General features: G+C 40.4%; 1 protein-coding gene across 1 annotated transcript; it reads left to right on the top strand.

The window, feature by feature from the left end:
* The first annotated feature begins 3,903 nt into the window (after positions 1–3,903).
* SPTY2D1 (SPT2 chromatin protein domain containing 1) lies at positions 3,904–25,254 on the top strand. Its single transcript, XM_059931251.1, has 6 exons — positions 3,904–4,060; positions 14,372–14,486; positions 15,736–17,403; positions 19,275–19,446; positions 20,914–20,991; positions 21,945–25,254. The coding sequence occupies exons 1-6, from the start codon at positions 4,001–4,003 to the stop codon at positions 22,036–22,038; spliced, it is 2,187 nt and encodes a 728-aa protein (XP_059787234.1). The 5' UTR covers positions 3,904–4,000; the 3' UTR covers positions 22,039–25,254.
* The last annotated feature ends 990 nt before the right edge of the window (positions 25,255–26,244 follow it).

Genomic DNA, 26,244 nt, shown 5'->3' with positions numbered 1-26,244 from the left:
TTATGATATTGAATATTGAGGGCTTTCATTTGGCCAAATATGTGGGGTTTTTTTGGCCATGCCATGCAGCTTGCGGGATCCCCAACCAGGGACTGAACCCAGGGCCCGGCTCCTAACCACTGGACCGCCAGGGAATTCCCCAAAAAATGCTTTCTTGTTTTTTTAAACGGTAGATCTTTTCCTTTTTCATATTGAGGTAAATTGACGTAAAATATTATATAAGTTTCAGATGTACAACATAATGATTCAATATTTGTATATATTGTGAATTGATCACTACTGTAAGTCTAATTGACATCCGTCACCATACTTAGTTACAAAATTTTTTTCTTGTGGTGAGAACTTTTAAAATCTACTCTTTTAGCAACTTTCAACTATGTATCCCAAAGTGTTTATTGCAGCTTTTATGTGCATGAGCAGGGAACTGTGCTGGTGACAGGAATAGTAATGGATAAAATAGGTTTGGTCCCTGTTCTCATGGACCTTACAATCTAACACTAGAGAGAGCCAGTAGTTAGAAAGAACACAAATATGTAATTACAAATTGTGATAGGTTCTATGAAGCAAAATGCTGGGGGTTGTAAGAATTTATGAAACGGGTCCTGAGCTAGTTCAGAGAGAGCTTCCTTGAGAAATGATACCTGACATTTATTGAATACTCACCATATGCCAGTGTATTAGCTTGCTAGGGCTGCCATAACAAAGTACCAGAGACTGGGTGGCATGAACAACAGAAATTTATTTTCTCACAATTTTTGAAGCTAGAAGTCTGAGATCAAGGTGTCAGCAGGGCTGATTTCTTCTGAGGCCTTTCTCCTTGGCTTATAGATGGCCATCTTCTCCCTGTGTCTTCTCTCTGTACCTGTGTCCATATTTCCTCTTCTTATAAAGACAACCATCATATTGGACTAGGGCCCACTCTAATGACCTCATTTTAACTTAGTTATCTCTTTAAAGACCCTATCTACAGGGAATTCCCTGGTGGTCCAGTGGTTAGGACTCTCGCTTCCATTGCAGGAGTCACAGGTTCCATCCCTGGTTATGGAACTAAGATCCCGCAAGCCGTGTGGTGCGGCTAAAGAAAAAAAGATTAAAAAAAAAAAAAGACCCTATCTACAAATATGGTCATACTCTGGGATCCTGGGTGTTAGGATGGAAGAAATGTCCTCATATTGAGGTGTGGGGAAGTCATCCTGGTTTATACATGATTTAACTTTAAACTTTATGCTAACTAGAATAGCCTGTTTTGTGGCGTATTAAGCATACACTGTACATCTGCTCTAACCATTAAAGAAAAGGGTGCATTGTCCAGAAGTAAAGAATGTCTGTTTTGAAGATAGAGATAAATACCTCCCTTCCTGGAACATCAATGCTACACTCCTTTGATGATAAGACTCTCTTTGCAGGCGCCAAGGCCAGGCTGATTTGCTGTGTACGTGCTCATCTGTCTTCTTTGAAATTTTGAAGGAATGTACCCTGTAATGTTTGATATTCTTTGCTCTGACAAGATACAAAGCTGTGCTAAAAACCATGCTTCTTTGGAACAGTGCCTCAGAGCTATCTGAGAGACTGTCTCCTTGGCTATAGTCCTCAGTTTGGCTCAAATAAAACTCTTTTCTAGTCCCATTACAGATTGTTTATTGCTTATTTCTGTCAACAATATGAATTTGAGGACACAACTCATCCCATAACAGCCAGATATTAATCTATAGCACTTACATGCATTATTTTACAGCAATCCTATCATTGCTACTTTACTATTATAGATTAAACTGAGGTACAGAGAGAGGTTACGCACTTGCCTAAGGTCATACAATACCTAGGAGTCATGAAAACTGGGGCTTGAACCCTGATAACAATCACCACAAGCTTACGGAGTGCTGAACGACAAGTTGGAGCTGGCCCAGCAAAGGCTAGAGGGCGCATACCAGGCAGATGGAATTATATGGAAAGGGCCTGGAGTAGAAGAGAGCTTGGCGCTTCTAACAGAATGAAAGAGTCAAGTTGATGACATTAAAGAAGAGGGCCAGAACCTAGGGGCAGGACGGCAATAAAGACGCAGACCTACTAGAGAATGGACTTGAGGACACGGGGAGGGGGAAGGGTAAGCTGGGACGAAGTGAGAGAGTGGCATGGACATAAATACACTACCAAGTGTAAAATAGATAGCTAGTGGGAAGTAGCTGCATAGCACAGGGAGATCAGCTCGGTGCTTTGTGACCACCTAGAGGGGTGGGATAGGGAGGGTAGGAGGGAGACGCAAGAGGGAGGAGATACGGGGATATATATATATATATATATGTATAGCTGATTCACTTTGTTATAAAGCAGAAACTAACACACCATTGTAAATCAATTATACTCCAATAAAGATGTTGAAAAAGAAAAAAAGAAGGCGGCCAGGGTAACTCATAGCAGTCCTTTCAGGCCACGATAGGATTAAGATTTTGGTCTTCATCCTAAGAACAATGGGAAAACATTGACTCTACCTGCTGAATAGAGGACCACTTGAAGGAACTTTTAAAATCTTAGTTTTAATTTTTAATAGATGAGGAACCTGACATCTGTTAGTTTTTTCAATATATTACACCCAAGATTCCATATAACTTACAATCCTGTGAGGGGGAAATATTTGTAGAGTTGGCCTCCGGCAAGTGTGAACTACTTAAAATAGATGGGTACGTATTTGAAAGGAACTATGGCATAAGTTACAGTATGCTATGCTGGGCTCCACAGAGGGCGTAAAAACATTGAGAACTACAGTTCTGCCATTGGACAAAGACTTAATTTTGGTCTGTTGTTTGGGCAGCCTTAAATGGAGAAAGGTAGTTAGGGCCACACCTCAGCGTTAAACTTCGGTTGAAAAAGGAAGACAGAGAGGCTTTGCCTAATATTTTTAAACAGCTTTATTGAGATAATTTACATACTGCAAAATTCACGTGTTTTAAGTGCACGATGATGTGCCATCAGCACATCCAGTTTTGGAGCATTTCCATCACACCAGAAAGATCCCTACTGTTTGCAGTGGACCCGGCCTACTCTTACCCACAGCCCCAGGCCTGCCTAATTAGTGTATTTTACTGAGTAAAAATTACCCCAGATAACCTTAAGAGGAACCCTCGACTGGACTCCCAACGAATATGAATATGTACATATAAATATATGTACGTTTTGATCAGTGGGCCTAGTATATCCAGGCCGCGAGTGTATGTGAGAAATTCCTCCATTTATCCACTGAGCAAAACACACAGTTCGCTGCCCTACATGGGGCTTATTATCTAAATGAGGCAAAAGCAGTAAGCGGGCGCCTCTATACACGGCACGCGTGCCTGTGTGTAAGAGGTGAGCACACGCCCTGTGCCAAGACGCTCTGAGTAATGTGCACCCAAGACAGACGACCAGTCGGTGCGGTTTGCGCCTGCGCAGCTTGGCGAGTGCCTACAAACGGGTAACAAACCCCCTGCTCGAGACCCGTCGGTTCTGCTGTTGGAACGCCGCCGTCTCAAACCTGAGCGTCCACCCGTGACACCCAGCGAACCCAGGCCTGGTAGGTAACCCCTCACCCCCTCGCTTCCCCTACCCAGAGCTCACAAGGAGCACCAAAATTGTCAGGCCTCGCGCCAAGGCCCACAGGGTAGCGATTCTCTCCCCTGGCCACTCCCCACAGTTTACTAGGCCGAGTCTCCTTGGTCGGTGAAGGGCTTAGTCCCGCCCCTTCGAGCCGACGCCAGCAGCCACGTACCACGTTTCTACGTGTCTCGAGCCTGAAAGCGGAAGTTACGCCAAAGACTCGCGAGGGAAGCGGCGGACCTGGAAGGGTACTGGCCGCTGGAGGAAAGGGGGTGGGCAGACGGCTTTGGAAGGCTCCGGAAGTGGTTGTGCAGGGGAGGGGTGGGAGAGGGGCTGGGCAGGCAGTTCATTCGGCTGTTGCTGGTCGCCTCACTAAGGCGGAGGTTCACTCTTCTCCGAGAGGCTGGCCCAGTCCTCCGCCTCGGCCAGAATGGACTTCAGGGAAGTTCTCCAGATAGCTTCCAAAGCACAAGGTGTCAACAACGTGCCGGTAAGTACCAGCCGGGGCGCAACTTAGGAGATCCTGGTCCTCAAGTTCCGAATGTGTGGCCCGTGGAACTTCCAGGAATCCGTCTGTCGGCTCCGGGAGAGGAAAGACCTGGACGCCGTTTTTGTTGGTTGGTTGGTGGTTTTGTTTTTTTCTCTTGGACATGTACTTCTGAGTACTGGGGGTGAAGACGGGCTTGAGATGCGAGGTGGGAGCCTTCTGACGAGCGGCTTGTTTAGGCTGTTACCCCTGCAACTTTGCGCTGGTGAGTAGAGCCATGCCTGGCACATAGTGAAATCTAGCGCTAGTAGTTTCTAGCTTCGGCGTAAACTTCAACCCAGGGGTTGGGGAGTTCAGGAATTTTAGGGACTTGGCCTGATAGCTTTTGAGGCGATTTCCCCCTGATCTTTGGGTCAAACGTTTTGTGATTTCCCAAAAAAGTTCTTTGACTTGTGGCCCCAGCCACTCAACCAACCAGGTGATTGAATTATCACCTCCCAAGGCGGGAGTTGAGTGGATTCCACGAAATCCTTGGCCAACAGAATGAGTGAAATAGTTTCAGCTTCCATTTATTTGTGGTCGTCCAGATTTGTCTTTGTTTCAAATCTAGGTCCCATTTACTCAGTAAGGTTTGCTAATTCGCTAATATTCGCAGAGAGGTGTAAGACTTTAAATGAGGTAGTGGGTGAGAGCGCCTGCTTTGCGGGGGTGTAGCTGTTTTGCATAAACTAATCATTTCTGTATCCTCAGATGGTACCACAGCCCAGCTGTAAACCGATAAATTGCATTGTGTTACCTGCGGTTTGAGAGATGAGATGTAGAGCTCAAATGGCTGTCTTTTAAAGTCAATTCAACTGGACCTTACTGAGCTCTCACTATGCATTTCTTAGATTTTTGTATATTTGCAATATTTTTTTCCCTCCCCTGCACTTTTCTTGTCTTTTGAGGCTGGCTCATTCTTTTTACTCTTTTGAAGATATTGATCTAAAAATAGTAAAATAACTGGTAAATAAAACTGATATTCATCAGTTTATTATATATATTCCCATCCCATCCCAAATACTCCGAATGATCTTGAAGTTATGCAACCTTGAATGACAGAATTACTTTCTGCATCTGTAAATTTCCTAGACAAGTCGATATTGGATCTAGTAACATTCATATTTGCATAAATTAGGTCCATATTTCATTCTACATCTTACTCAATTTCAGTGGAGGTCAAAGATAGATAATACTAGCCCTGATGCCGAAGACTATTCTGTGGAAGAATCAGAACCAAGTTACTCGTTTCTTATCCTAAAAACCAATGGTTGCTGAGAGAAAAGTACATATTTCTAGAGCAGAAGTTTTCAAACTATGTCTGTATTTCAGAATATATATATTATCGATTTATCTGTGATTGGAATAACAAAGATTGGAAGCAAAAAGGAAAATGGGTTAATTGGCGGTCATTTAAAATGTAATAGATGAACATAGGCATGTACTTCAAGAAGGCATGCTTTTCCCTCCCACCCACCCCAAAAGCTAGTAAGCCTGGAAGTTTGATTTAATTATCAGCATTATAATCCTTATCTTTTTACTTCAGATGAAAGTAAGTCACAAAAGAAACTATTGAGGAATAGAGCAAGATTGTATTTAATTTAATCCATGATCTTGTTTTTACTCGATTCATCTAATTATTTTAAGTTATTGAATATTTGCTTTATCAGCTCAAAGTAAAGCCTTTTAGAGCACACTATCACTTGTGAAATCTAACACATATTGTACAGTGTAAGATTGTTACAAAGCAAGTATCTTTATAAACCACCATCCAAGTCAAGAAACACATTTCTGCAAGTGCACGGACACACACACACACACACACACACACACACACACACACACACCCTGCTTGACAAAAACTTTATTGATTGAGTTATGGTCTGAGAACCACAGAGGCTTTGCAGTAATTGCAGATAACTCCATCCCTCTCTAGTGCTTGGTTCATATTTCTCTTTTAGCCATCTCTTCCCCCACCTTCCATTTGGATCCTGTTGGAGCTGACTTTCGATTTCAGTCATCAAGTTCCTGTGTCACACCTTTGCTACAGAAAAGAAATACACTAGCATTGATTAGACTAAAATCCAAGGGAGGCTAAAATCTGAAACACCTGTACAGCTATTTGGAACTCTTTGCAGGGCTTTTATTTTTAAGAAGTGTCTACTATATCTGACTTGAAAAGCAATGAACAGTTCCCATTGGGACAGCTTTCTTTTACATTGTTTCTTTTTAAGAGAAATAGTTAGCTTTATAATGTTTTAGTTAAAAGAAGGATTGCATCATGCCTATAAATATTAAGCATGCTATCATTTCGCAGTGGAAAACTGAATACAAAAAAACAGCTGATCAAGGTGATGTAACCAGTCACTGTTATTAGCTCTGTTTATTTTAAAGGAGGAAAGATATTTTTGGTAACCTTGCCCTTAATATTTTTCTCCCTGGGTTCCTCTAACAAAAACAAAGTGGTTGTCTGATTTAGTAGAATAGAAGAGCTTAGAATCTGGATTCTTACAGGTTACAAGTAACTATAATTGATGGCTTGTAGTGCATGAGGCAAGTTAAATGGTCTTTCTCACAGTCAGTCTGAAAATCATCCCAGACAAGATACTGTAGCTCTGGTGTGACCCTCAGATCAAAAAGTAAGGGGAAGCCTTCATGTGGTATCAGACATATAAGGATTTGGGAAGCTATAGAACCTTGAGGGTAAGAATATAGGTACTTTATAGTAGTTACATTTCCTTTTTTTTAAATTGAAGTATGGTTGACTTACAATATTGCATTAGTTTCAGGTGACAGTATAGTCATTTGATATTTTTATAGATTATACTCCATATAAGATTATTATAAAATACTAGCTATATTCCTTGTGCTGGTTACATTTCCTTTTTTATTTTTTAAAAACTTAAAAATTAAAATAAATTATTATTGGAGTATAGTTGATTTACAATGTTGTGTTAGTTTCTGGTGAACAGTAAAATGAAGCAGTTATACATATACATATACCCACTCTTCTTTCGATTCCTTTCCCATATAGGTCATTGCAGAGTATTGAGCAGAGTTCCCTGGGCTATACGCAGTCCTTATTATCTATTTTATTAGAGAATAAAAGGTCCTTATTATCTACTTTATATATAGTAGTGTGTATATGTCAACCCCAATCTTCTGATTTATCCCTCCCCCCCTTTCCCCTGGTAACCATAAGTTTGTTTTCTACATCTGTGACTCTATTGCTGTTTTGTAAATAAGTTCATTTGTACCATTTTTTTTAGAGTCCACGTATAAGCGATATCATATGATATTTGTCTTTCTGACTTCACTCAGTATGACAATCTCTAGGTCCATCCATGTCACTGCAAATGGCATTATTTTGTTCTTTTTTATGGCTGAGTAATATTCCACTGTATATATGTACCACATTTTTATCCACTCCTATGTCAGTGGACATTTAGGTTGCTTCCATGTCTTGGCTATGGTAAATAGTGCTGCAGTGAACATAGGGGTGCATGTATCTTTCCGAATTATGGTTTTCTCCAGATATATGCCCAGGAGTGGGATTACTGGATCATATGGTCATTCTATATTTAGTTTTTTAAGGAAGCTTCATGCTGTCCTCCATAATGGTTGTACCAATTTACATTCCCATCAACAGTGAAGGAGGGTTCCCTTTTCTCCACACCCTCTCTAGCATTTATTGTTTGTAGATTTTTTGATGATTGCCATTCTGTAGTTTTGATTTGCATTTCTCTAATAATTAGTGATGTTGAGCCCCTTTTCGTGTGCTTTTTGTCCATCTATACTTTCTTTTAAAGAATAGTATAGGCCAACAAAAAAGTTTCTGCAGGCAGTCACTTTGTAACCCTTGATGATAGTTGATTATAACTGGATTATTTCCCACTCTTAGATCTGAAGATGACTTTTCCAGTGCCTGGAGCAGCTTTAGATTTCTAGCCTGGAGCAGTACTTCTGAACTGGTGTTTTAGGGAAAGGGTCTTTTAGAAACTACTGCCCCACAGAGATTCTGTTATTTCTCTTCCCCATCACTACCTAGACAATCTCTTTATGAATAATAAGGATAATAGTAACAACAATTAACATTTATAGTGCTTCCTTTGTGCCAGGCACTGTTCTAGGCACTTTTTGTATATTAATTAATTTAATCATCATAATAACCATATACGGAAGCTTGTTTTACAAATCAGGAAACTGAAGTCCAGGGAGATGAAGAAATGTTCCCAGAGTCACACAGCTAATAAGTGACAGGGTTAGTCGTGGCAGAGCAGAGAATGTAGTCCAGGCAAACTGGCTTCAGAGTTCTTGCTCTTAATCACCACCCTGTGTTGAATGAGGAGAGTCTTTTGGAAATGGGGTGGTGAGGAAGGTTGTCTTCTATAAAGCCTGAATTCATCTAGCTCCCTACCCCCAACTCCAGCCTAATATAGCCTTGGGCAGTAACCCTGTTGTTTTTTTGATGACACTTCTCAGTGTACAGTAAAGTCTGACGGGAGAGAAATTTAAAGACCAAACTAACAGCATATGGAAACTGGAGGATAGAGATTTACAGCCTGTTTGGGAGAGTGCCAGCATAGTTAACAGAAATAGAGTCTGAGGTTGAGGGAAAGTTCAGTGGTGGACCTGTTTGGGGTAATGGCACGATCTAAGAGGCAGGTAGAAATTAGGGAATGGCATTTAAGAATGAGGTTCGAGCTAGAGATGAAAGTGTTGGGATTAAGTTAGAAGTGAAGCATGTTGTAGTGGGAACACTTTTGCCCCTGAGTCAGGAGACCTAGATTCTAATTCAGACACTGCTACAAATTGTGTGAGTGATAGCCAGTAAATACATAGTTGTCTTTTGGGGGCCATTTCTAACATGAGGTTGGACTAGAGGCTCTGAGGTATCTATCTGATACTATTAATACATTTTATATAATCTGGTATATTTTTTAAACACAATAATAGTAAAATTTACATTTGACCCCATAGCAGTCTTGAATAGCATGCTTTTTGGTGGTTTTATTTTCACCCTCTTAGCTACCCAGCTAAGCAAGCCTAATGCAAATCAGTGGTTTTCCAGGTCTGCATTCATTCCCTGAGTATGATGTTTTGAGAGGATTGTAGAAGTTGTGTAGTCATTATTAAAGTTAAGGATAAATTTTTTTATTTTTATTTTTTGGCTGCATTGGGTCTTCGTTGCTGCGTGCAGGCTTTCTCTAGTTGCGGCGAGTGGGGGCTATTCTTCACTGCGGTGCGCGGGGCTTCTCATTGCGGTGGCTTCTCTTGTTGAGGAGCAGGGGCTCTAGGCGCACAGGCTTCAGTAGTTGTGGCTCGTGGGCTCTAGAGCGCAGGCTCAGTAGTTGTGGCACACGGGCTTAGTTGCTCCGCAGCATGTGGATCTTCCCGGACCAGGGCTTGAACCTGTGTCCCCTGCATTGGCAGGCAGATTCTCAACCACTGCGCCACCAGGGAAGCCCCTAGGATATATTCTTTGAATATTTCTAACTCCTATTTGTAACCAACGATAAACCTCTAATTTATATAAAACCATAAGGAAATTTATATTTTCTACGATTACAACAATATATTATCTCCTGAGTAAAGAACAGCTTTCAAGGAGGAATTGACTATTGATTCTAATATAACATATTTGGTGAACATATATTTCCAGACTGAAAGCTCCTTATTTTCTTAATCTGACCATGACAGTATAGTTTCAATGCAAGGAACACATGTGTTTAAAGTGACTTAATATTTTCTAGGTCTCTTGGCTTCAGAATTACAAATCTTGGCAAAATCTCTGATACTGTATTTCGATGGCATGAGCTTCACTGTTGTGGATCATTCACTGGGGCCCAGCAGAATGACTGAGTCGGCTTGCAGTACAGTAAAATGGATACACTTAGGATAAAAGAAACTCTTGTCCAGCTGCTTTTCATGAAACTCAAACAATGAAGCAGCCTGGTGCCTTGAGTCAGATACAGAATTGGTGGATGCATCTTGATGTGTTGCTGCTAGAGCTAAAAGTGACCATCTGATGTGGGAGAAAGTGCAGACAGTTCTCCTGCCTTATTAAATGGAATATAGTGTAATCCCAGCCTGAAGCTTTCTTTTCAACACATGGTTCTCTGCTGGGCACCTCTGTGGGGGAAGGAGACTGTCTAATAAAATATTCTATTACAGCAAATCTTCTAATACCAGGGTCTGACTGCAACCCCTTTTTCAAAAGTCTAGCCAGGTCAATGTTAGGAACGTCTGTAGTGATAGACCCAAGAGAAAGGAAAATACACGTTCACAGAAAAACTTGTACACAGATGTTCACAGCAGCATTATTCATAATAGCCAAAAAGTGGAAACAATCTAAATATCCATTAACTGATGATTAGATAAATGTGGTATATCCATACAATGAAAAATTATTCATCCATAAAAGCAATGAAGTACTGACTATGTTACAACATGAACCTTGAAAACATTATGCTAAGTGAAAGTAGTAAGATACGAAAGACCGGTGTAGCAGTCAGGGTTCTCCAGAAAAACAGAACCAGTAGGATCTGTCTTAGGGAATTGGCTCATGCGGTTGTGGGGGCTGCAAGTCTGGAATGTGTTGGGCAGGCTGGCGCTCAGGCTGGAGTTAATGCTGTCGGAAGTGGGGTTTTGAGGTGTCATCTGTAAAGCTCGAATCCATCTAGCTCCCTACTCCAGCTCTCCAACTCCAGCCTGATAAAGCCTTGGGCAGTAACCCTGTTGGTTTTTTGATGACACTTGTAAGTGTTCGGTAAAGTCTGATGAGAGAGAGTTTCACATAGAAATTCTGGAGCAGATGGAGAAAAAAAAGTTTTTTTAATTGAAAAATCTTACCTACTTTGTATAATCACTTATCTACATAATCATTTACCTACAGCTTCTAAATTTTACCTTATTTTATGATGCATCTCAGTCACTATGTAATGGTACACTGGATGCATGATTTCATTTATATGAAATGTCCAGAACTGGCAAATCCATAGAAACAAAGTAGATTAGTGGCTGCCAGGGGCATAGGTGAAGGGGGAATGGGGAATGATTGCTGAAGGGTAAGGGGTTTCTTTTTGGGAAGGTGAAAATGTTCTGGAATCAGATAGTGGTGATGGTTGTACAACTCTGTGAATATACTCATACATATTAAATGGGTGGATTTTATCGTATGTGAATTAAATCTCATTAAAAATGTTAAAAAAGAAGATCATTATTATCTCTGGAGACCCAACCCTTTTTTTTTTTCTCCCCAGATTTCTAGGTTTTGATCTAAACTTTGCCTAAGAGAATATTTTTATACTCTCCTGGTATCTGCTTTTGAGTGCATCAAGCTACAGAGGATGTAAGAAACTATTAATTATGACTCAGCTCGTGTCAGTAAATAAGATTAAGCCTCATCAAGTAGGACCTTGTCCTACTTAAATTGTTTCCCAGCAGGCCCGCAAAGTAAGACGTTTTATAGATTTATTGAATTCCTTCTCCATCATACGGACAGGACAAGGACAGCAAAATTGTTAGGTTAAATGTGAGGCCAGCTTAATAAGTATCCTTAAGGGTTAGCAGTGTTTAAAAAAAAAGCTGAATTTGAAATTGGCATGTGAATTGATGAAAATAGGTGTATACTTTGAAAAAAGCTCAAAGTAGTCTTTGGGATTCTTTTCTGAGTGAATCCGAGTTCCTGAACCCCCTCCCTTGTTTCTTTATTGTGTTCTGCCTTTCTTGTGCTTATGTTTCCCAGTCGGTGTTTCCCAAAGTGCAGTCCACATAGCTTTGGGTGTACCATGATTTTCGGTGATACACAAATATGTTTTATTCCCATAGTTGCATTTTTTTAAGTTATATATTTTGATAGGATTTGGAAAAATATAACTAGCCCTTCAAGCCTGTCATTTTATAAGTATTATTGCTTGAGGTAAAGCTGTAGTAATAAGTCATGGTGTTTGATCTACATGTTTTCTTAAAATTAGTAAATAATAATACAAGTGGTATACTATAAAAGGGCAAAAATCATGAAGGTGATATGCGAATGATTGAAGCTTAGTAAACAAGGCATTAAACTGCCCCATTGACACTGTGGTTTACTTGTTCAGTGCCTGTATTCAGTAAAGAGTAGCTTTTCTGCTAGTTATATCCCATTACCTACCTCTTTAAGTCCCAGGTTAGGAAGAAAGATGTCTACCCTGAAATCAAATTAGGAAGTGCTCACTTGCTGCTGTACTACCTAGGTAACAAACCAATCCTATTTTAAATAATTAACACTAATGTGTATATTGGCATTTTGGGGTAGGGGGAGCCCTGTATAAGCTTTGATTTGGCAGGTGAATCTCTGGGCTGTATAGTTGGCAGGGACAGAAAAATCTTGAGCCTTGGCAACACAAATCCACCCTTCCTCTTCTCACATATCTACTTGATGGGATGGGGTAGAGTGAGTGTGTGCCTCTGCTTATGAGTCTATGTGTCTTATGCAACTTGAATCATCTTCATGGTAGCACTTCTATTGAGAAAATGTGAGTTTCCTGTGGATAAGGCCTATGTTTGAGGTTCTTGTAAACCATGACAAATTTTATATATCTAGTTAGGTAAGCAATATTTTTTTTAATTAATTAATTAATTAATTTTATTTTTGGCTGTGTTGGGTCTTTGTTTCTGTGTGAGGGCTTTCTCTAGTTGCGGCAAGCGGGGGCCACTCTTCATCGCGGTGCGCGGGCCTCTCACTATCGTGTCCTCTCTTGTTGCGGAGCACAGGCTCCAGACGCGCAGGCTCAGTAGTTGTGGCTCACGGGCCCAGTTGCTCCGCGGCATGTGGGATCTTCCTAGACCAGGGCTCGAACCCGTGTCCCCTGCATTGGCAGGCAGATTCTCAACCACTGCACTACCAGGGAAGCCCCAGCAATATTCTTTTTCTCCTGTCTTCCTTTCCATCTCCTTTCTCCTTTACATATTGGGTCACAATCCACTATGGAAAGGATTGCAACTAGATTTGCAAAGATATGGACTTATTAAAGGATTTTATTATGACAGCCAAAGGGACTGGGAAAGGAATCTGGATGTTCTCTTTTGGAATTTCTCTCTATGTGGGATGTGTCAGGTCTCAAGCATTGCTATCACGCAGGATTTTCAGGTTGGATTAGGGCCTGCTTTCTTGGCCAGCTGCTTTGTTGGTAGACTAACTTAGCTGGAACTTCCAGCGTGTTTCAAGATGCCTTCTATTTGGCAGCTGTGTAGTAAGCATTGAGTCCTTTGGCTTTCCTCCGGGAATTTCATACACATTTTGGGAGTCACTTCTTTGGTTCCTAAGTAGCTCAATTTGTTCTCATAGGTTAGTGTTTCTTAACTAGCACAGCAGCAGGTTGAGTGGATAAGAATGTCATCTGCCTAAGACGAAAGAAGGAGGGCATTAAAAAATTCTTATTTCCTAGCCCATAAATTTAATTTGGGATGGTCCTGGAGATTAATCATCCTGGTCTGAGTTATTAGCTCTGTTTATCATACTTCTCTAACGATAAAATAAAAGGAAATATTTTTCCTTTTATAGTTTAAATTAACATTATTCTAGTTTTAGTCATTTCCCAATGCAGTTAGATAAAAATCAAAGACCAGAGAAATACCATCTGTTCCAGGATAATGTTAGTACTTTTTGGGTGACATGGAAACCTGTCTAAAAGGGTTTGTGTGGCAAATTAATATTTAACGAACATAGAGCTACACTTAAAGGTTACAGAGACTTGGGCCCTTCTTGCTGCTTAAATTTCTTTGAAATGCTTTTTGGCTATGGCTGGCCACCAGCTTTGCCCATGGTCAAAGTAGAATCTCAGTATTTCATGATGAAAGCAAAGTAACCTATGAAGCAGCTATGAAAATCATCTGGAGTAGGGTACTCAGGAGGAAAACAGTTGTGATAGTAGTTTTTTCTGTTTGGAAAGTTCTGAAGAAGGCTAATCTTTTAAATCAGAATTCTAAAGCACTCAATCTGTTTTAGTGGTGATTTTTTTCAGTTCCCCCAGTCCAGGTATCTTTTTGGGAAAATAGCCTGAAAATAGTGTTTCTCTCAATTGTTCATTTATGTATTACTGAGGATGTTTAAAGAAACTCTGCACCTAAAAATAGTCATGTATAATCATATTTAGCCTGAAATTTTATAGCTAAGTTTTCATGTGGGTTATGTGATCTCTTAATTATTCAGAATAGATTCTTCAGTCAACATTTAAACCTCTCTGTTGCTTCAAAGTTAATTGTGTATAACTTTTCCTCTGTTTTTATTTTTAGAAAAGATACAGTTTGGCAGTGGGTCCTCCCAAAAAAGACCCAAAAGTTAAGGGTGTCCAGTCGGCAGCTGTCCAGGCTTTTCTCAGAAGAAAAGAAGAAGAGCTCAGACGAAAAGGTATGAATCTATAGCCTTATTCTCAATTTTAAAGTCTTCTTTCTTTACAACTAGCTTGTACCTAACCAGTGGATGTTTGTAATATCATAACAGGCTAATGGATTTGTTGTGTATGTGTCTGAATCAGCTGTATTTATAGCATTACATATATTCTTATGTTGATCATTTGTATGGATGCTATCTTTTATTTCCTCTTAAATTAAAAGCTTTTTGGGTATAGTGACCATATCTTCTAATTGGCCATGTTAGCTCTCCAGTGAGAAGTAAGAACTCCATTCTTTGACCTTGGTTCTTTTCCTGTTTGTTTTTTTTGTTGTTTTTTTTTTTGGCCGTACCGCGTGACTTGCAGGATCTTAGTTTCCTGACCAGGGATTGAACCCGGGACCACGGCCGTGAAAGCACTGAGTCCTAACCATTGGACAACCAGGGAACTCCCTCTTGACCTTGGTTCTGAATCTGCTTCTACCTACTTTGTATTTTAATTTTTAAAAATATGTTATTAAGAGTGCTATCTAGGGACGTCCCTGGTGGCGCAGTGGTTGGGAGTCCGCCTGCCAGTGCAGGGGACACGGGTTCCAGCCCTGCTCCGGGAGGGTCCCACATGCCGCGGAGTGGCTAAGCCCGTGTGTCACAACTGCTGAGGCCCACGCGCCTGGAGCCCGTGCTCTGCAACAAGAGAAGCCACCGCAATGAGAAGCCCGTGCACAGCAGCGAAGAATGGCCCCCGCTTGCGGCAACTGGAGAGGGCCCGCGCACAGCAACAAAGACCCAACGCAGTGGAAAAGATTAAAAAAATAAACAAATAAGAGTGCTACCTAAAAGGTTAAAATAGGGACACTTTTGTAAAACGAGTAAACTCAAGCAGTAGGTTTACTTCACACAAATGACAAGGAAACTAATTCAATAAGTTTAAGTATCCACTGATTCATAATTAATAACAACTGTTAAGTGGGTACGAATATTCTCTTAACTTGGTATATTTATTTGGTATGAACTATTTTGTATATTTAAAGCTAAAAGCCAAGACTCTCCCTTGCTTAGTCATATAGAAAAACCCATATGGGTTTTACATTATGTAAAGATGACTCAAATTGATACTTGTTTAATGACTTCCTCATTTGATTCTTAGATGTCATCGAACTTCTTCAGACTGTAACTTGAATGTTGCTTGGTTTTGGCCACCTACTGATTTCAGATAAACATACTGTTATCGAGACCCTGAAATAATATGTTGTTTTGTCTCTTTTAGCTTTGGAAGAGAAAAGGAGAAAAGAAGAATTAGTGAAAAAGCGAATTGAGCTAAAACATGACAAGAAAGCAAGAGCTATGGCCAAGAGGACAAAGGATAATTTCCATGGTTACAATGGGATTCCTGTTGAGGAGAAGTCAAAGAAGAGGCAGGCAATGCAAACCCACACTAGCCAGGGAACAGACCAAGAGTTTGAGATGGAGGAAGAGGATGAATTCTTAGAATACAATCAAGCAGAGTCAGAGCAAGAGTATGAGGAAGAGCAAGAACCTCCCCAAGCTGAAAGCAAGCCAAAGGTCCCCCTTAAAAGTGCCCCACCACTCATGAACTTCAATGATCTACTCAGGCTGGCCGAGAAAAAGCAGTACGAACCGGTGGAGATAAAGGTAGTGAAGAAGACAGAAGAGCGGCCTATGACTGCAGAAGAACTTAGGGAGCGAGAATTCCTTGAACAAAAGCGGAGGAAAAGGAAACCTGAGACAGATGCAAGATTACCACCAACCAGAAAAGTACCCTCTCAGAAAGAAAGTGTGGGCACAAAACTTAGCAAAGGTTCTGGAGACATTCATCCTTCTTCCAAGGGTACTCCCCTTCCTTATGCTGAGAAGAAATCCAGACCCAGCACAGCTAATGAGAAACACTTGCATTTATCCTCATCCAAATCCATGCCAGGAGAAAGGACCAAAGTAGTATCTGGCAGTTGCGCCCAACCCTTGCCTTGTGAGGGCCGTGACAGACCTGTTTTCAATGGGGCTGGAAAGCCCCACTCCAGCACCTGTTCACCAAGTATCCCAAAGACTTCTGCTAAAGGGACTCCAAAATCTGCTACCGAGCACAAAGCCAAAAAATCTCCTCATCCTAGCTGTTCCAGGCCTGGACCCATGGTCACCCCACACGATAAGGCCAAGAGTCCAGGTGTCAGGCAGCCAGGCAGCAGCTCCAGCTCAGCCCCTGGGAGGCCTAGCACAGGGACTGCTCGGCCCACGGTTAGTTCTGGCCCCGTGCCCAGGCGCCAGAATGGCAGCTCCAACTCAGGACCCGAGCGATCAGTCAGTGGGACCAGGAAGCCAACCAGTGACTTAAATCCCCCAGGACGGACAGTCAGTGGTACAAGTGGCCTTGGTCGACCTGCAGGCAGCTCAGGTTGCTCTGAGCGTCCTACCAGTGGCTCCGGTGGTTCTGGGCGGCCTGTGGGTAGCTCTGGTGGCCTTGGGCGGCCTATGGGCAGCTCTGGTGGCCCTGGGCGGCCTGTGGGCAGCTCTGGTGGCCTTGGGCGGCCTATGGGCAGCTCTGGTGGCCCTGGGCGGCCTGTGGGTAGCTCTGGTGGCCTTGGGCGGCCTATGGGCAGCTCTGGTGGCCCTGGGCGGCCTGTGAGCAGTCCACATGACCTTCGACGACCAGTGAATGGCTCAGGGGCCCCTAGGCGGTCAGTCAATGGCCCTGGCCGATCAGTAGTTCCAGCTGGACGAACTGTCAGCAGTTCAGGCCCTGGTAGACCAGTGAGCGGCTTTGCACCTGGGCGGACAGTTAGTACCTCAGGTCCCTCTCTGAAGCCCAAATGCACTGTTGTCTCAGAAACGATTTCTTCCAAGAATATAATCAGCCGATCCAGCAATGGACAGATGAATGGAATGAAGCCTTCCTTATCTGGCTACAGATCTGCCCAAGGTAGAATTTCCCCTCACCCTAAAAGTATTTATTTGTCACTAGGAAATTGGAAAGAATACTTTGTTTTATATAACCAAAGACCCTCTGAACTCTCCTATGTGCTTTCAAATGTATACTTGTGTTGATAGAATCCTGATGTTTTGTCTGTCCTATGCCAGAGAGTTCCTTTAGTAACCATGGCTTGGAAAAGTCTTTAGAAAGAGACTTAATCTAGGGCCCTCTGTGTTCACTCCTGTAATGTCTCCAAGTGCAATAAACTTAGCTATGGGGTTTGTAAGACAGGGTGAGTGTATATGCCTTTTGTGGTTCAATGAATGAATTCATCTTTACCTCTTCATGAAGACTACAGACACCTGTCTTCAAGAACTGGAGTGTATTTGTAAGCTTGAAGCCTTTTGTTGCATTATTTGGCCATTAAATATTTGTTAAGCACCCACGATGTGCCAGGAACTATTTTAGATTGCCCTTGTGTTTCTGCTTCTTACAGTGGCCCTAGCTACCAGTCCTTTAGGATTCTACCGTCCCAAGGTATGGGATCATTGGTGGCACCTACTAACTGCTAGGTCATAGTTTCTACACAGTATTAAGGATTTGTTGAAGCACTTGTTAGGCACCATGGAGAATATAAAAAGAAACAAAAGATGAGATTCCACGCTTTAAACTTCCTAATTCAGTCAAAACATTGGTTCTTAACCACGGACAATTTTGATCCCCAGTGAACATTTGGCAATGTCTGGAGACATTTTTGATTGACACACTGGGGATGGGATGCTACTGGCATCTAGTAGATGGAGGCCAGGCTATCATCGTACACTGCACAGGACAGCTTCCTGACAACCAAGAAATATCTGGCCCAAAATGTCAGAGTGCTAAAGTTAAAGAAACTCCGAGCTCAGGAGACAAGCCACGCATATTAAAAACAACTGTAGAACAACACAGGGAGTGTCTGTAATCAAGGACTAGAAAGCAGTTGTTCCCAGATACTGGTCTGTTGATCAGTGCCTGTCTTTTGCAGAATTTTTAATCAGTCTTTTGGCCAAATGACAAAAATTAGGATGATGCAGTGAGTTTTTCCTTAAAGTCAGACTTGCTCAGTTTGAACAATTACCCATATCTGGGAATCTGTCATACTTCATTGGACTTTTTAAAACTTTAATGGAATTATGGTGATAATAGATGGTAGATTGTTACCTTTGGCATCTTTTCTTGGCATGAGTAAAATTAGTGATCCTTTAGTGATTTGTAATTTTTTTTAAAAGAAATTGTACTAGTCTTTTAAATCCAAAAGAGTAGGAACTACTAAGCTAGAAAATGTAACAGTTCTAGTAAGCCCTGGGATAGACAGGAATTCTATTCCTTGTGGGTACCATGAAGCAACAGGGATGATGTAGTAATGAGTTCATGCTGGGGGCCAGTTGCTGGCTCTGGTTGGTTGGTTGGTTGGTTTGTTTATGGCTGCGTTGGGTCTTCGTTGCTGTGCGCGGGCTTTCTCTAGTTGTGGTGAGCAGGGGCTACTCTTTGTTGTGGCGTGCGGGCTTCTCATTGTGGTGGCTTCTCTTGTTGCTGAGCACAGGCTCTAGGCGCGCGGGCTTCAGTAGTTGTGGCTCGCAGGCTCTAGAGCGCAGGTTCAGCAGTTGTGGCGCACGGGCTTAGTTGATCCGTGGCATGTGGGATCTTCCCAGACCAGGGCTTGAACCCATGTCCCCTGCATTGGCAGGCGGATTCTTAACCACTGTGCCACCAGGGAAAACCCTGGCTCTGGTTTTTGAGGCTGCCATCTTAATGAGTTCTTAAAATCTCAGCTTACATAGGACTTTGTTGGGACTACTAAGTTTTAATGATCTTATAAATAATGGCTTTTCTATTCTTAGGTCCTCAAAGGCTTCCCTCCCCTGGTAGTTACAAAAGGCAGCGAGAATATGAAGAGGAGGAAGATGATGATGAATATGACTCTGAAATGGAAGATTTTATTGAAGATGAAGGAGAACCTCAGGAAGAAATATCCAAGCACATTCGAGAGATCTTTGGCTATGACCGAAAAAAGTAAGGCTAAAGAAGATTTAGATATATATACTTTTTATTTTGAATAATCCATGCTATGGGGAAAAAAAATAAACATTAATAGTAGAGGCATTGAATACAATTCTTAATTAGGAATCCTTGGATGATTGTTTAGATTTACTTTTTTGGCACTTAATATTTAAGAATTAATGCAGAATTATTTGTGTAGTTACTTGTATGAGGGCCAAAAAATATCCCTTTTTAACTGTTCTCTTTATAAGATATATATTTAATGAGAGTGAAGCAGCTTGGTGTAGTAGAAGTGGATTGGCTTTGAAATCAGAAAGCCATCCACAGAGCTATGTTGAAAGCCAGTTTGATCTGACACCTGCTTTTCTTTGATGTAAAAAGCTTTGCTCCTCAAAAGTGTGGTCCGTGAACAGCAAGCAGTATGGGACCAACAGCATTGACGTCACCCGGGAACTTGTTAGAAATGCAGGCTTTCAGGCCCCACCTTAGATCTGAATCCAGATCAGCTTTATAAGGTTCCCAAGTGATTCACATGCATATTAAAGTTTGAGAAGCACTGATGTAGAGCAAAGCTCGGGGTTTGAATGGAAGTTCCACAGCTTACTAGCTGGGTAAACTTGAGTAAGTTATTTTTTAAATGACATTTGGGAGGATTAAATGCGGTAGTATACAATTGACCTGTGAACAATATGGGGGTTAGGTAAAATCCATATGTAACTTATAGTCAGCCCTCCGTATATATGGTTCTTCTGTGTACCAGTTCCTCCCTATCTGGGGTACCACATGTGTAGATTCAACCAATCATGGACTGTGTAGCACTGTAGTATGAAAAAAAATTCTCATGTAAGAGGACCCATGCAGTTCAAACCCATGTTGTTCAAGTGCCAACTGTATAAGTAAATCCGTCAGCACTTGCCCTCTCCTTTGAAGTCATGGATATTAGAAATTAGAAGGCAATAGTAAGAAAAGGTCTTTAAAAAAATTTAGCAGAAGAAAGAACTGGATTAAAAATCAGATCTAAAAACCTAATCTTAGTAGTGTCATAAGCTAGCTATATGCTTTTGGTCAAGCTGTTATCTGCCTCAGTCTCTGTTCTGAATCCATGAAACTCAAATGAGATTAATATATATATATAATAATTTTCATATATATTGTGCTTTCATGATTTTAATATAAACTATCATGTAAATAGAGGTGAGTGAGTTGAGCAAACGTTGTTGGATTGGTACTTTGATCAAAATTAGATTCAGGAATAGTTGCCTTCTGGAAATATTAAGGGGTCATTTAATTTATCTTTACTTTAGAATCTCCCCTTTACCCAACCTCTGCCCACCTCACTGTCTGCCAAACAAGGAGGAATAATCCTAAATGTATGTTTGATTTAGTTATAAAGATGTTGATTTTAAAAACAGGAGGATGTAGTTCCTTTAGAAAATCGGGTTTTTCTTTTTTTTAACAACTTTGATTTTCTCTTACCAGATACAAAGATGAAAGCGATTATGCCTTACGTTACATGGAGAGTAGTTGGAAAGAGCAGCAGAAGGAAGAAGCAAAGAGGTAAGCACAGATGTAACACGTTTGTGCAGAAATGTCCTAAAAGTTCTTTTCTGTTTCCTCCTTCAATTGCATCATTGGCAGCAGGGGCTTTGGGCCATGCTGTTTGAATTCCAATCCTGCTTACTTGCTGTGGGGCTTTAGACAAATTCCTTAGCCTTTTAAATCTGTTTTCCCATTTGTAAAATGAGAATATACTGTTTTTATTCATTGAGATTTTGTGAGGGTTAAGATAATGTGTACAAGTTGCCCAGTGCAGTGACTCACCCATGTAGGCACACAATAAATGCTAGAGGCCTCCCCTGATCCCACTGTAGCATGTTCTTATTTTTCTTTCCCCATCCTTAATTCCCTTTCCACATCAGATACATCTCAGTCTTGCTAACCTGTACCACCGCCGGCCTCAAGGACCTGTTGAGGAATATGAAATTTCCTATGTCTGATTCCTGTTTGGCCACCTGATATCAAATAAATGATCATTTCTTGGGTAGGGGTAACAAATGATTACTTTGTTTACAATGTTAACTTGGTGAAATAATTCACCTCATTCTCAACCCAGAATATTAAACCTTTCTCCCTCTTGCCGTCCCTCCTCTAACTAGATAAAATATCAAACTAAAGTGTTGGGAAGGGACAAGAAAAGAATGTTATTTATTGAATAAATGTTTCTTGTTCTTTAAAGCTGATGAGATAATTTATATTTATTACTGTAATGGGAATATTAAGGTGTTGAGGTTATATGTAAGGTCTTTTTTCCACTATAACTTGAGGCAGTGGCAGTGGCTCCTGGTAAAAAGTATTCCTGCTTAGTCTGTTTTCAGTGGTAAAGGCTTGAGGCATTTTGAGTGCATCAGCACATTCCATGTAAGCTCCCAGCTGAAATTTCATTTTTGCTTTTTTAAAGAGAGTGGTAATTTCATGTATATTGATAAATACTCCCTTGTTTTTCCTGACAGTTTAAGACTGGGTATGCAAGAAGATTTAGATGAAATGAGACGTGAAGAAGAAGAAATGAAACGTCGAAAGGCCAAGAAGCTGAAGAAGCATTAGCTGCTGCTTTTATTTATTTTTGTGAAATTCTCAAAACAGTCTGCTGCAAGGAGGTCCTGCCTTCAGACTGAAGAAGCCCCTTATCATTTTAGAATTCTACTTGGGTACTCAAGGAGAAGGAATGCATACTGTCATCTATCTGCAGGCTGTCGTTAGAGCATAAAGTATTTTCAGATACTTTCCAGGGTGAAATCTGTAATGCAGATGACATAACACCCAGTGAGTGCTCTTACGAAGCTAACTGTTCACAGGTGCCACCCTTGATCCTGATGAGCTATGCACTCTCATGTGGGGCCGCTCACAAGTCAGCCAATCTTATGTTATTCCTTTGCTACTCTAAAAGGAAAAAAAAAGGATTGCTCCTTTACTTCCGTAATTCTGCTGATGTGTGAGTACGGCACTGCCTGGCTCCCAATCAAATTTATTTTGTCTTTTGATGAGGAAACTGGCCCTTCCATTAATGCTGCCAGCAATAAAGTGACCTGTCCTAACCTATATGTTTGGATTGAGAACTTGAAAATGTAGAGTAGCTGTTATAATTATATGGATGTCATTTATGAGACTTTGAAGTAAAAAGTAGAATAAATTGTATTCTGCATTATTCATGGATTGGATGCTGAGCATTCTTATTCACTAATTTAGGTGATTAGGCAATTAACAAAAATTTTTCCAAGTTAAAATACAAGTTATGCCATTTTATATAAGAATATTCTTTTCCAAGGTTTACTTTCAGATTTACTGTTATGTTGGCTTTAGTGTTAAATAGACAAGGTCACTGTGCTGTTTGATTTTTATCTAAAAATTTCATTTTTATATTGAAGAAAAAATACTTATTTTATTCAGACATTAGATTTGGAAGAGTAATAATAGTTTAAAAAATAAGGAAGTGACATGTGAGGCTCCCCTCCTCCCCATTCCGCTCCCCCATTATAGAGATATTTTGGAATCCAAGGTGCCCTGGACCTTTTCATGTTAATGACTTTGTATTTTTATCTTAAATTCTTTAGTGATTAACGGTAAAAAACCAAAAACTAAATTCATGTGTATCAAGACCACCACCTTCTCTCTTTGCCCATATTGCACTTTTATTTCAAACTATGCACTGTGAAGAGATTTTTTTCCCAGGTGGAAAGGATGTTCCCTGTTACTGGTATTTACTAGGCTGTGGAACTTCTTCATTCTCACCTTTCTTCAAGTCATATCTATAGACTTGTTATATCTCTTAAGCCTCAAGTCCAAGCAATTCCAATCGGGCTGACCTAGGTTCTGGCTGGAGAGAAGCCAAGTCTCAAGGAAAGTCAGCAACAGAAAATGAGGTATGATGATGCCAGAGAGCATTTGTCCTTGACTCTGAGGGTTGGGGACAGTGGGACATAAGCTTGTAGAACAATTCTGTAATAAACATTGTGGCTATCTTAAGCCATTGACTGGTGGGGATTAGGAAGTAGGTGAGGTTATCCTACAAGAATCCTTACTCTTCAACAGGTCAAAAAGTTGTTTCTGTATATTCTTTTTTATCCGTAAAGCTTTCTTTATTCTCAAGTTCGGGTGTTATAGATTATCACTATTAGCCTTCCTTAATGGGATGACCCATCCTTAATGGGAATACCAGTCCTTTTAAGACTTGACTCATCTTGAATTGAGTTTCAAACTTTAAAAATGCAGGAACTTATTTTTGAAGTTGAATCCTATGAAAGGTGTCTTCATCACTAGGAATAACACCCTTCTAATGATCACATAGAACTGTTAAACACTGGTGGCAGAAAAGCCTATTGACTGCCTCTCACCAATCTCAAATACCTTCAGTGAAATTGATTCAAGGGTAGTGTGATATTCCATGTAATAAAACAGGTTTGGAACATTATTTCCTTTGCTGTCACTTAATGTGATTTTTTTTTTCCCCCTTCAAAAGTTTGCTTGAATATATTTTTTTCACTATTCAGACTCCTTGAAATCTGTAGTTACAATCAAGTGCTTGTCATAGCTGAAAGATTTCTGGTGGCTTAAAGCTTACTAGCACTTTACTCAATGATATTGTGCAGTTATTTGTACAGAAAGGCACCATTGTGTTAGCTAAAAGTTCCAGAACTTGGTAGAAAAAGTCAGGTTGTGTCCTTATGTGTCATCACTTCTGGGTGCGTTTCTTCTTCTATAATACAGATGTTGATTTCAGTTTTTTTCAGCATCAGCATTATAAAAGGGCACTCCTGTAGCTCATTAAAAAAAAAAAGGTTCTGAATCTTTTAATCTTGGCCTTGTTTCCAAATCCTGTCTTCCATATTGTTCTGCATCTCCTGACCACTCTTACAAAAAGCTCACAAACCTTTGAAGAAACTGGAATAGGCTGTTATTTTATCAAGTTTACAAATTAAGTGCTTGATTTTTAATGTGTCCTCTACTGTTTTGATTTTCAGATTTTATTAATATTTGAAGATGTGCCTTTTATTGGATAATGTTAAGTCACGAATGTAGTAATGTTATTTCAGTATTGTAATAATGTTACATGATGATGGATGTGGCATTCTCAAACACGATGTGAAGGGAAAGTAGTTTTCATAAAACTCATATAGCTCTGATTGCACAGTCCCACTTGCTTTAGGTATTGCTATGTCAAAGCAGGGGGGACTTTCTTTAAAGGCTACTTTCAGAACTTGTCTTTGTATTTTCTCTAAACTGTAAATGCTATTACGTCCATTTGGAGGCCAGGGTACCACATGTCACAGGCAGCCTTACATGTGTGCCGTGAGAAGGTTCAAAGACTGTTAACAAGAAAGTCTATGGGAACTCGAAATTTCATTTTTTAATGTAATCCCCAAGATCTTTTCCAAGAAAGAAATTACTGTTTTGTATTTTATAACTTAAAAGCAGCTGTTAGTACATTTCTGAGATATAGCAGGAGACCAAAACATGTTTGGACAGAGAATAAATATATGAAGAGAGACTGGTTGTTTTATTTTCAATGTGCTGAATATATTAGACTACTATTTATTTTGTGAGTGGATGTGATGAAATAAATATTCAGGTGTTTAGTGTATGATTAAGAGTGGAATATAGATGTCTTTGGAGTTATTAAATCCATGTCTTTTACATAATGGACAAATCAAGTTTAAAGAAACATTTACATAGCATAGCTTGTTTTCTGGTGCTGTTGACCTGCAAGAGAATCTACTTTTGCATATACAGATAAAAGTTTTGCAATTTATGTATAAAAGACATTGTAGGCATTAAAAATATTTTATTGATATTTTCACTGGTTTGCATTTATTTACTAAAACTCATATTCCTTATTTCATCACCCTGAACATTATTCCAGCTAGAAACCCCAGTAGACTCATCAGACTTCAGAGATGGGGAGTAGACTCATCAGACTTCAGAGATGGGGTTTACCTCCTTACACACACCTCTGTTCCTTCTCCCTTACACATTCCCGTCTGCTCAGCCCCTGCCACTGACACCTCTCCCCTCTTGCACCGCCAGCTTAGAGAACTATTCTGGTATCAGACACCCAAGTTAGGAGAACTGTTTGGAGGTACAGTCAGGGAACAAGGGAAGAAGAAGAACTGGGTATATAGTTCCTCTTTTCAAGAAATTGAGTGGTTCTGATCCCCTATAATACAAAGAGCCTGAGATGGCTGGGAAGATGAGTCCTTAGGAATATATGAGGCAAGTGGGCACAGCCATGCAGCCAGAGAATGTAGGCACTTAACTCAATGGAATGTGTTGAGTCTAGGTCATACAAGGATCATAAAAGATGCTGGTATCCTAGATTTAGAAATTATAAATTTTTGCTTATGAATTTTGAATTCACTTTTTCTATTAAAAAAAGTAATCCATACAGTGCATAGAGGCGCTTAAAAATACTTCAGCAAACAAATACCAAATAGTCATCAACAATATGCTGTCTGTGTAACCGAAAGATCTGCTTTGTTGGTAAGTGTGTACTTTTGAACAATGAAACCATTGGTCATCCCAAAGCAACCACAGAATGGGAGCAGTTCCATATAATTTATTTTAAAAGTATTTGCTCCTGTTAGGTTTTCTCTCTTTTCTTTTAGGGTCAGAAAGCTCAAGCCACTTTTAGAGGGCTTGTTAGGAATATCCTAGGGCTCGGACACCCAGATTAATTGCATGGGTCTTATACTTAGGTTCCCATTCTTGGTCTCATGAACTCAAACTGCATCATATTGAGGACTGGGCAGTTAGCTT

The sequence above is a fragment of the Balaenoptera ricei genome, chromosome 8 (assembly GCF_028023285.1).
Source record: "Balaenoptera ricei isolate mBalRic1 chromosome 8, mBalRic1.hap2, whole genome shotgun sequence".
NCBI classification, from domain to species: domain Eukaryota; kingdom Metazoa; phylum Chordata; class Mammalia; order Artiodactyla; family Balaenopteridae; genus Balaenoptera; species Balaenoptera ricei.
This window is presented reverse-complemented; position numbering and strand designations above follow the sequence as displayed.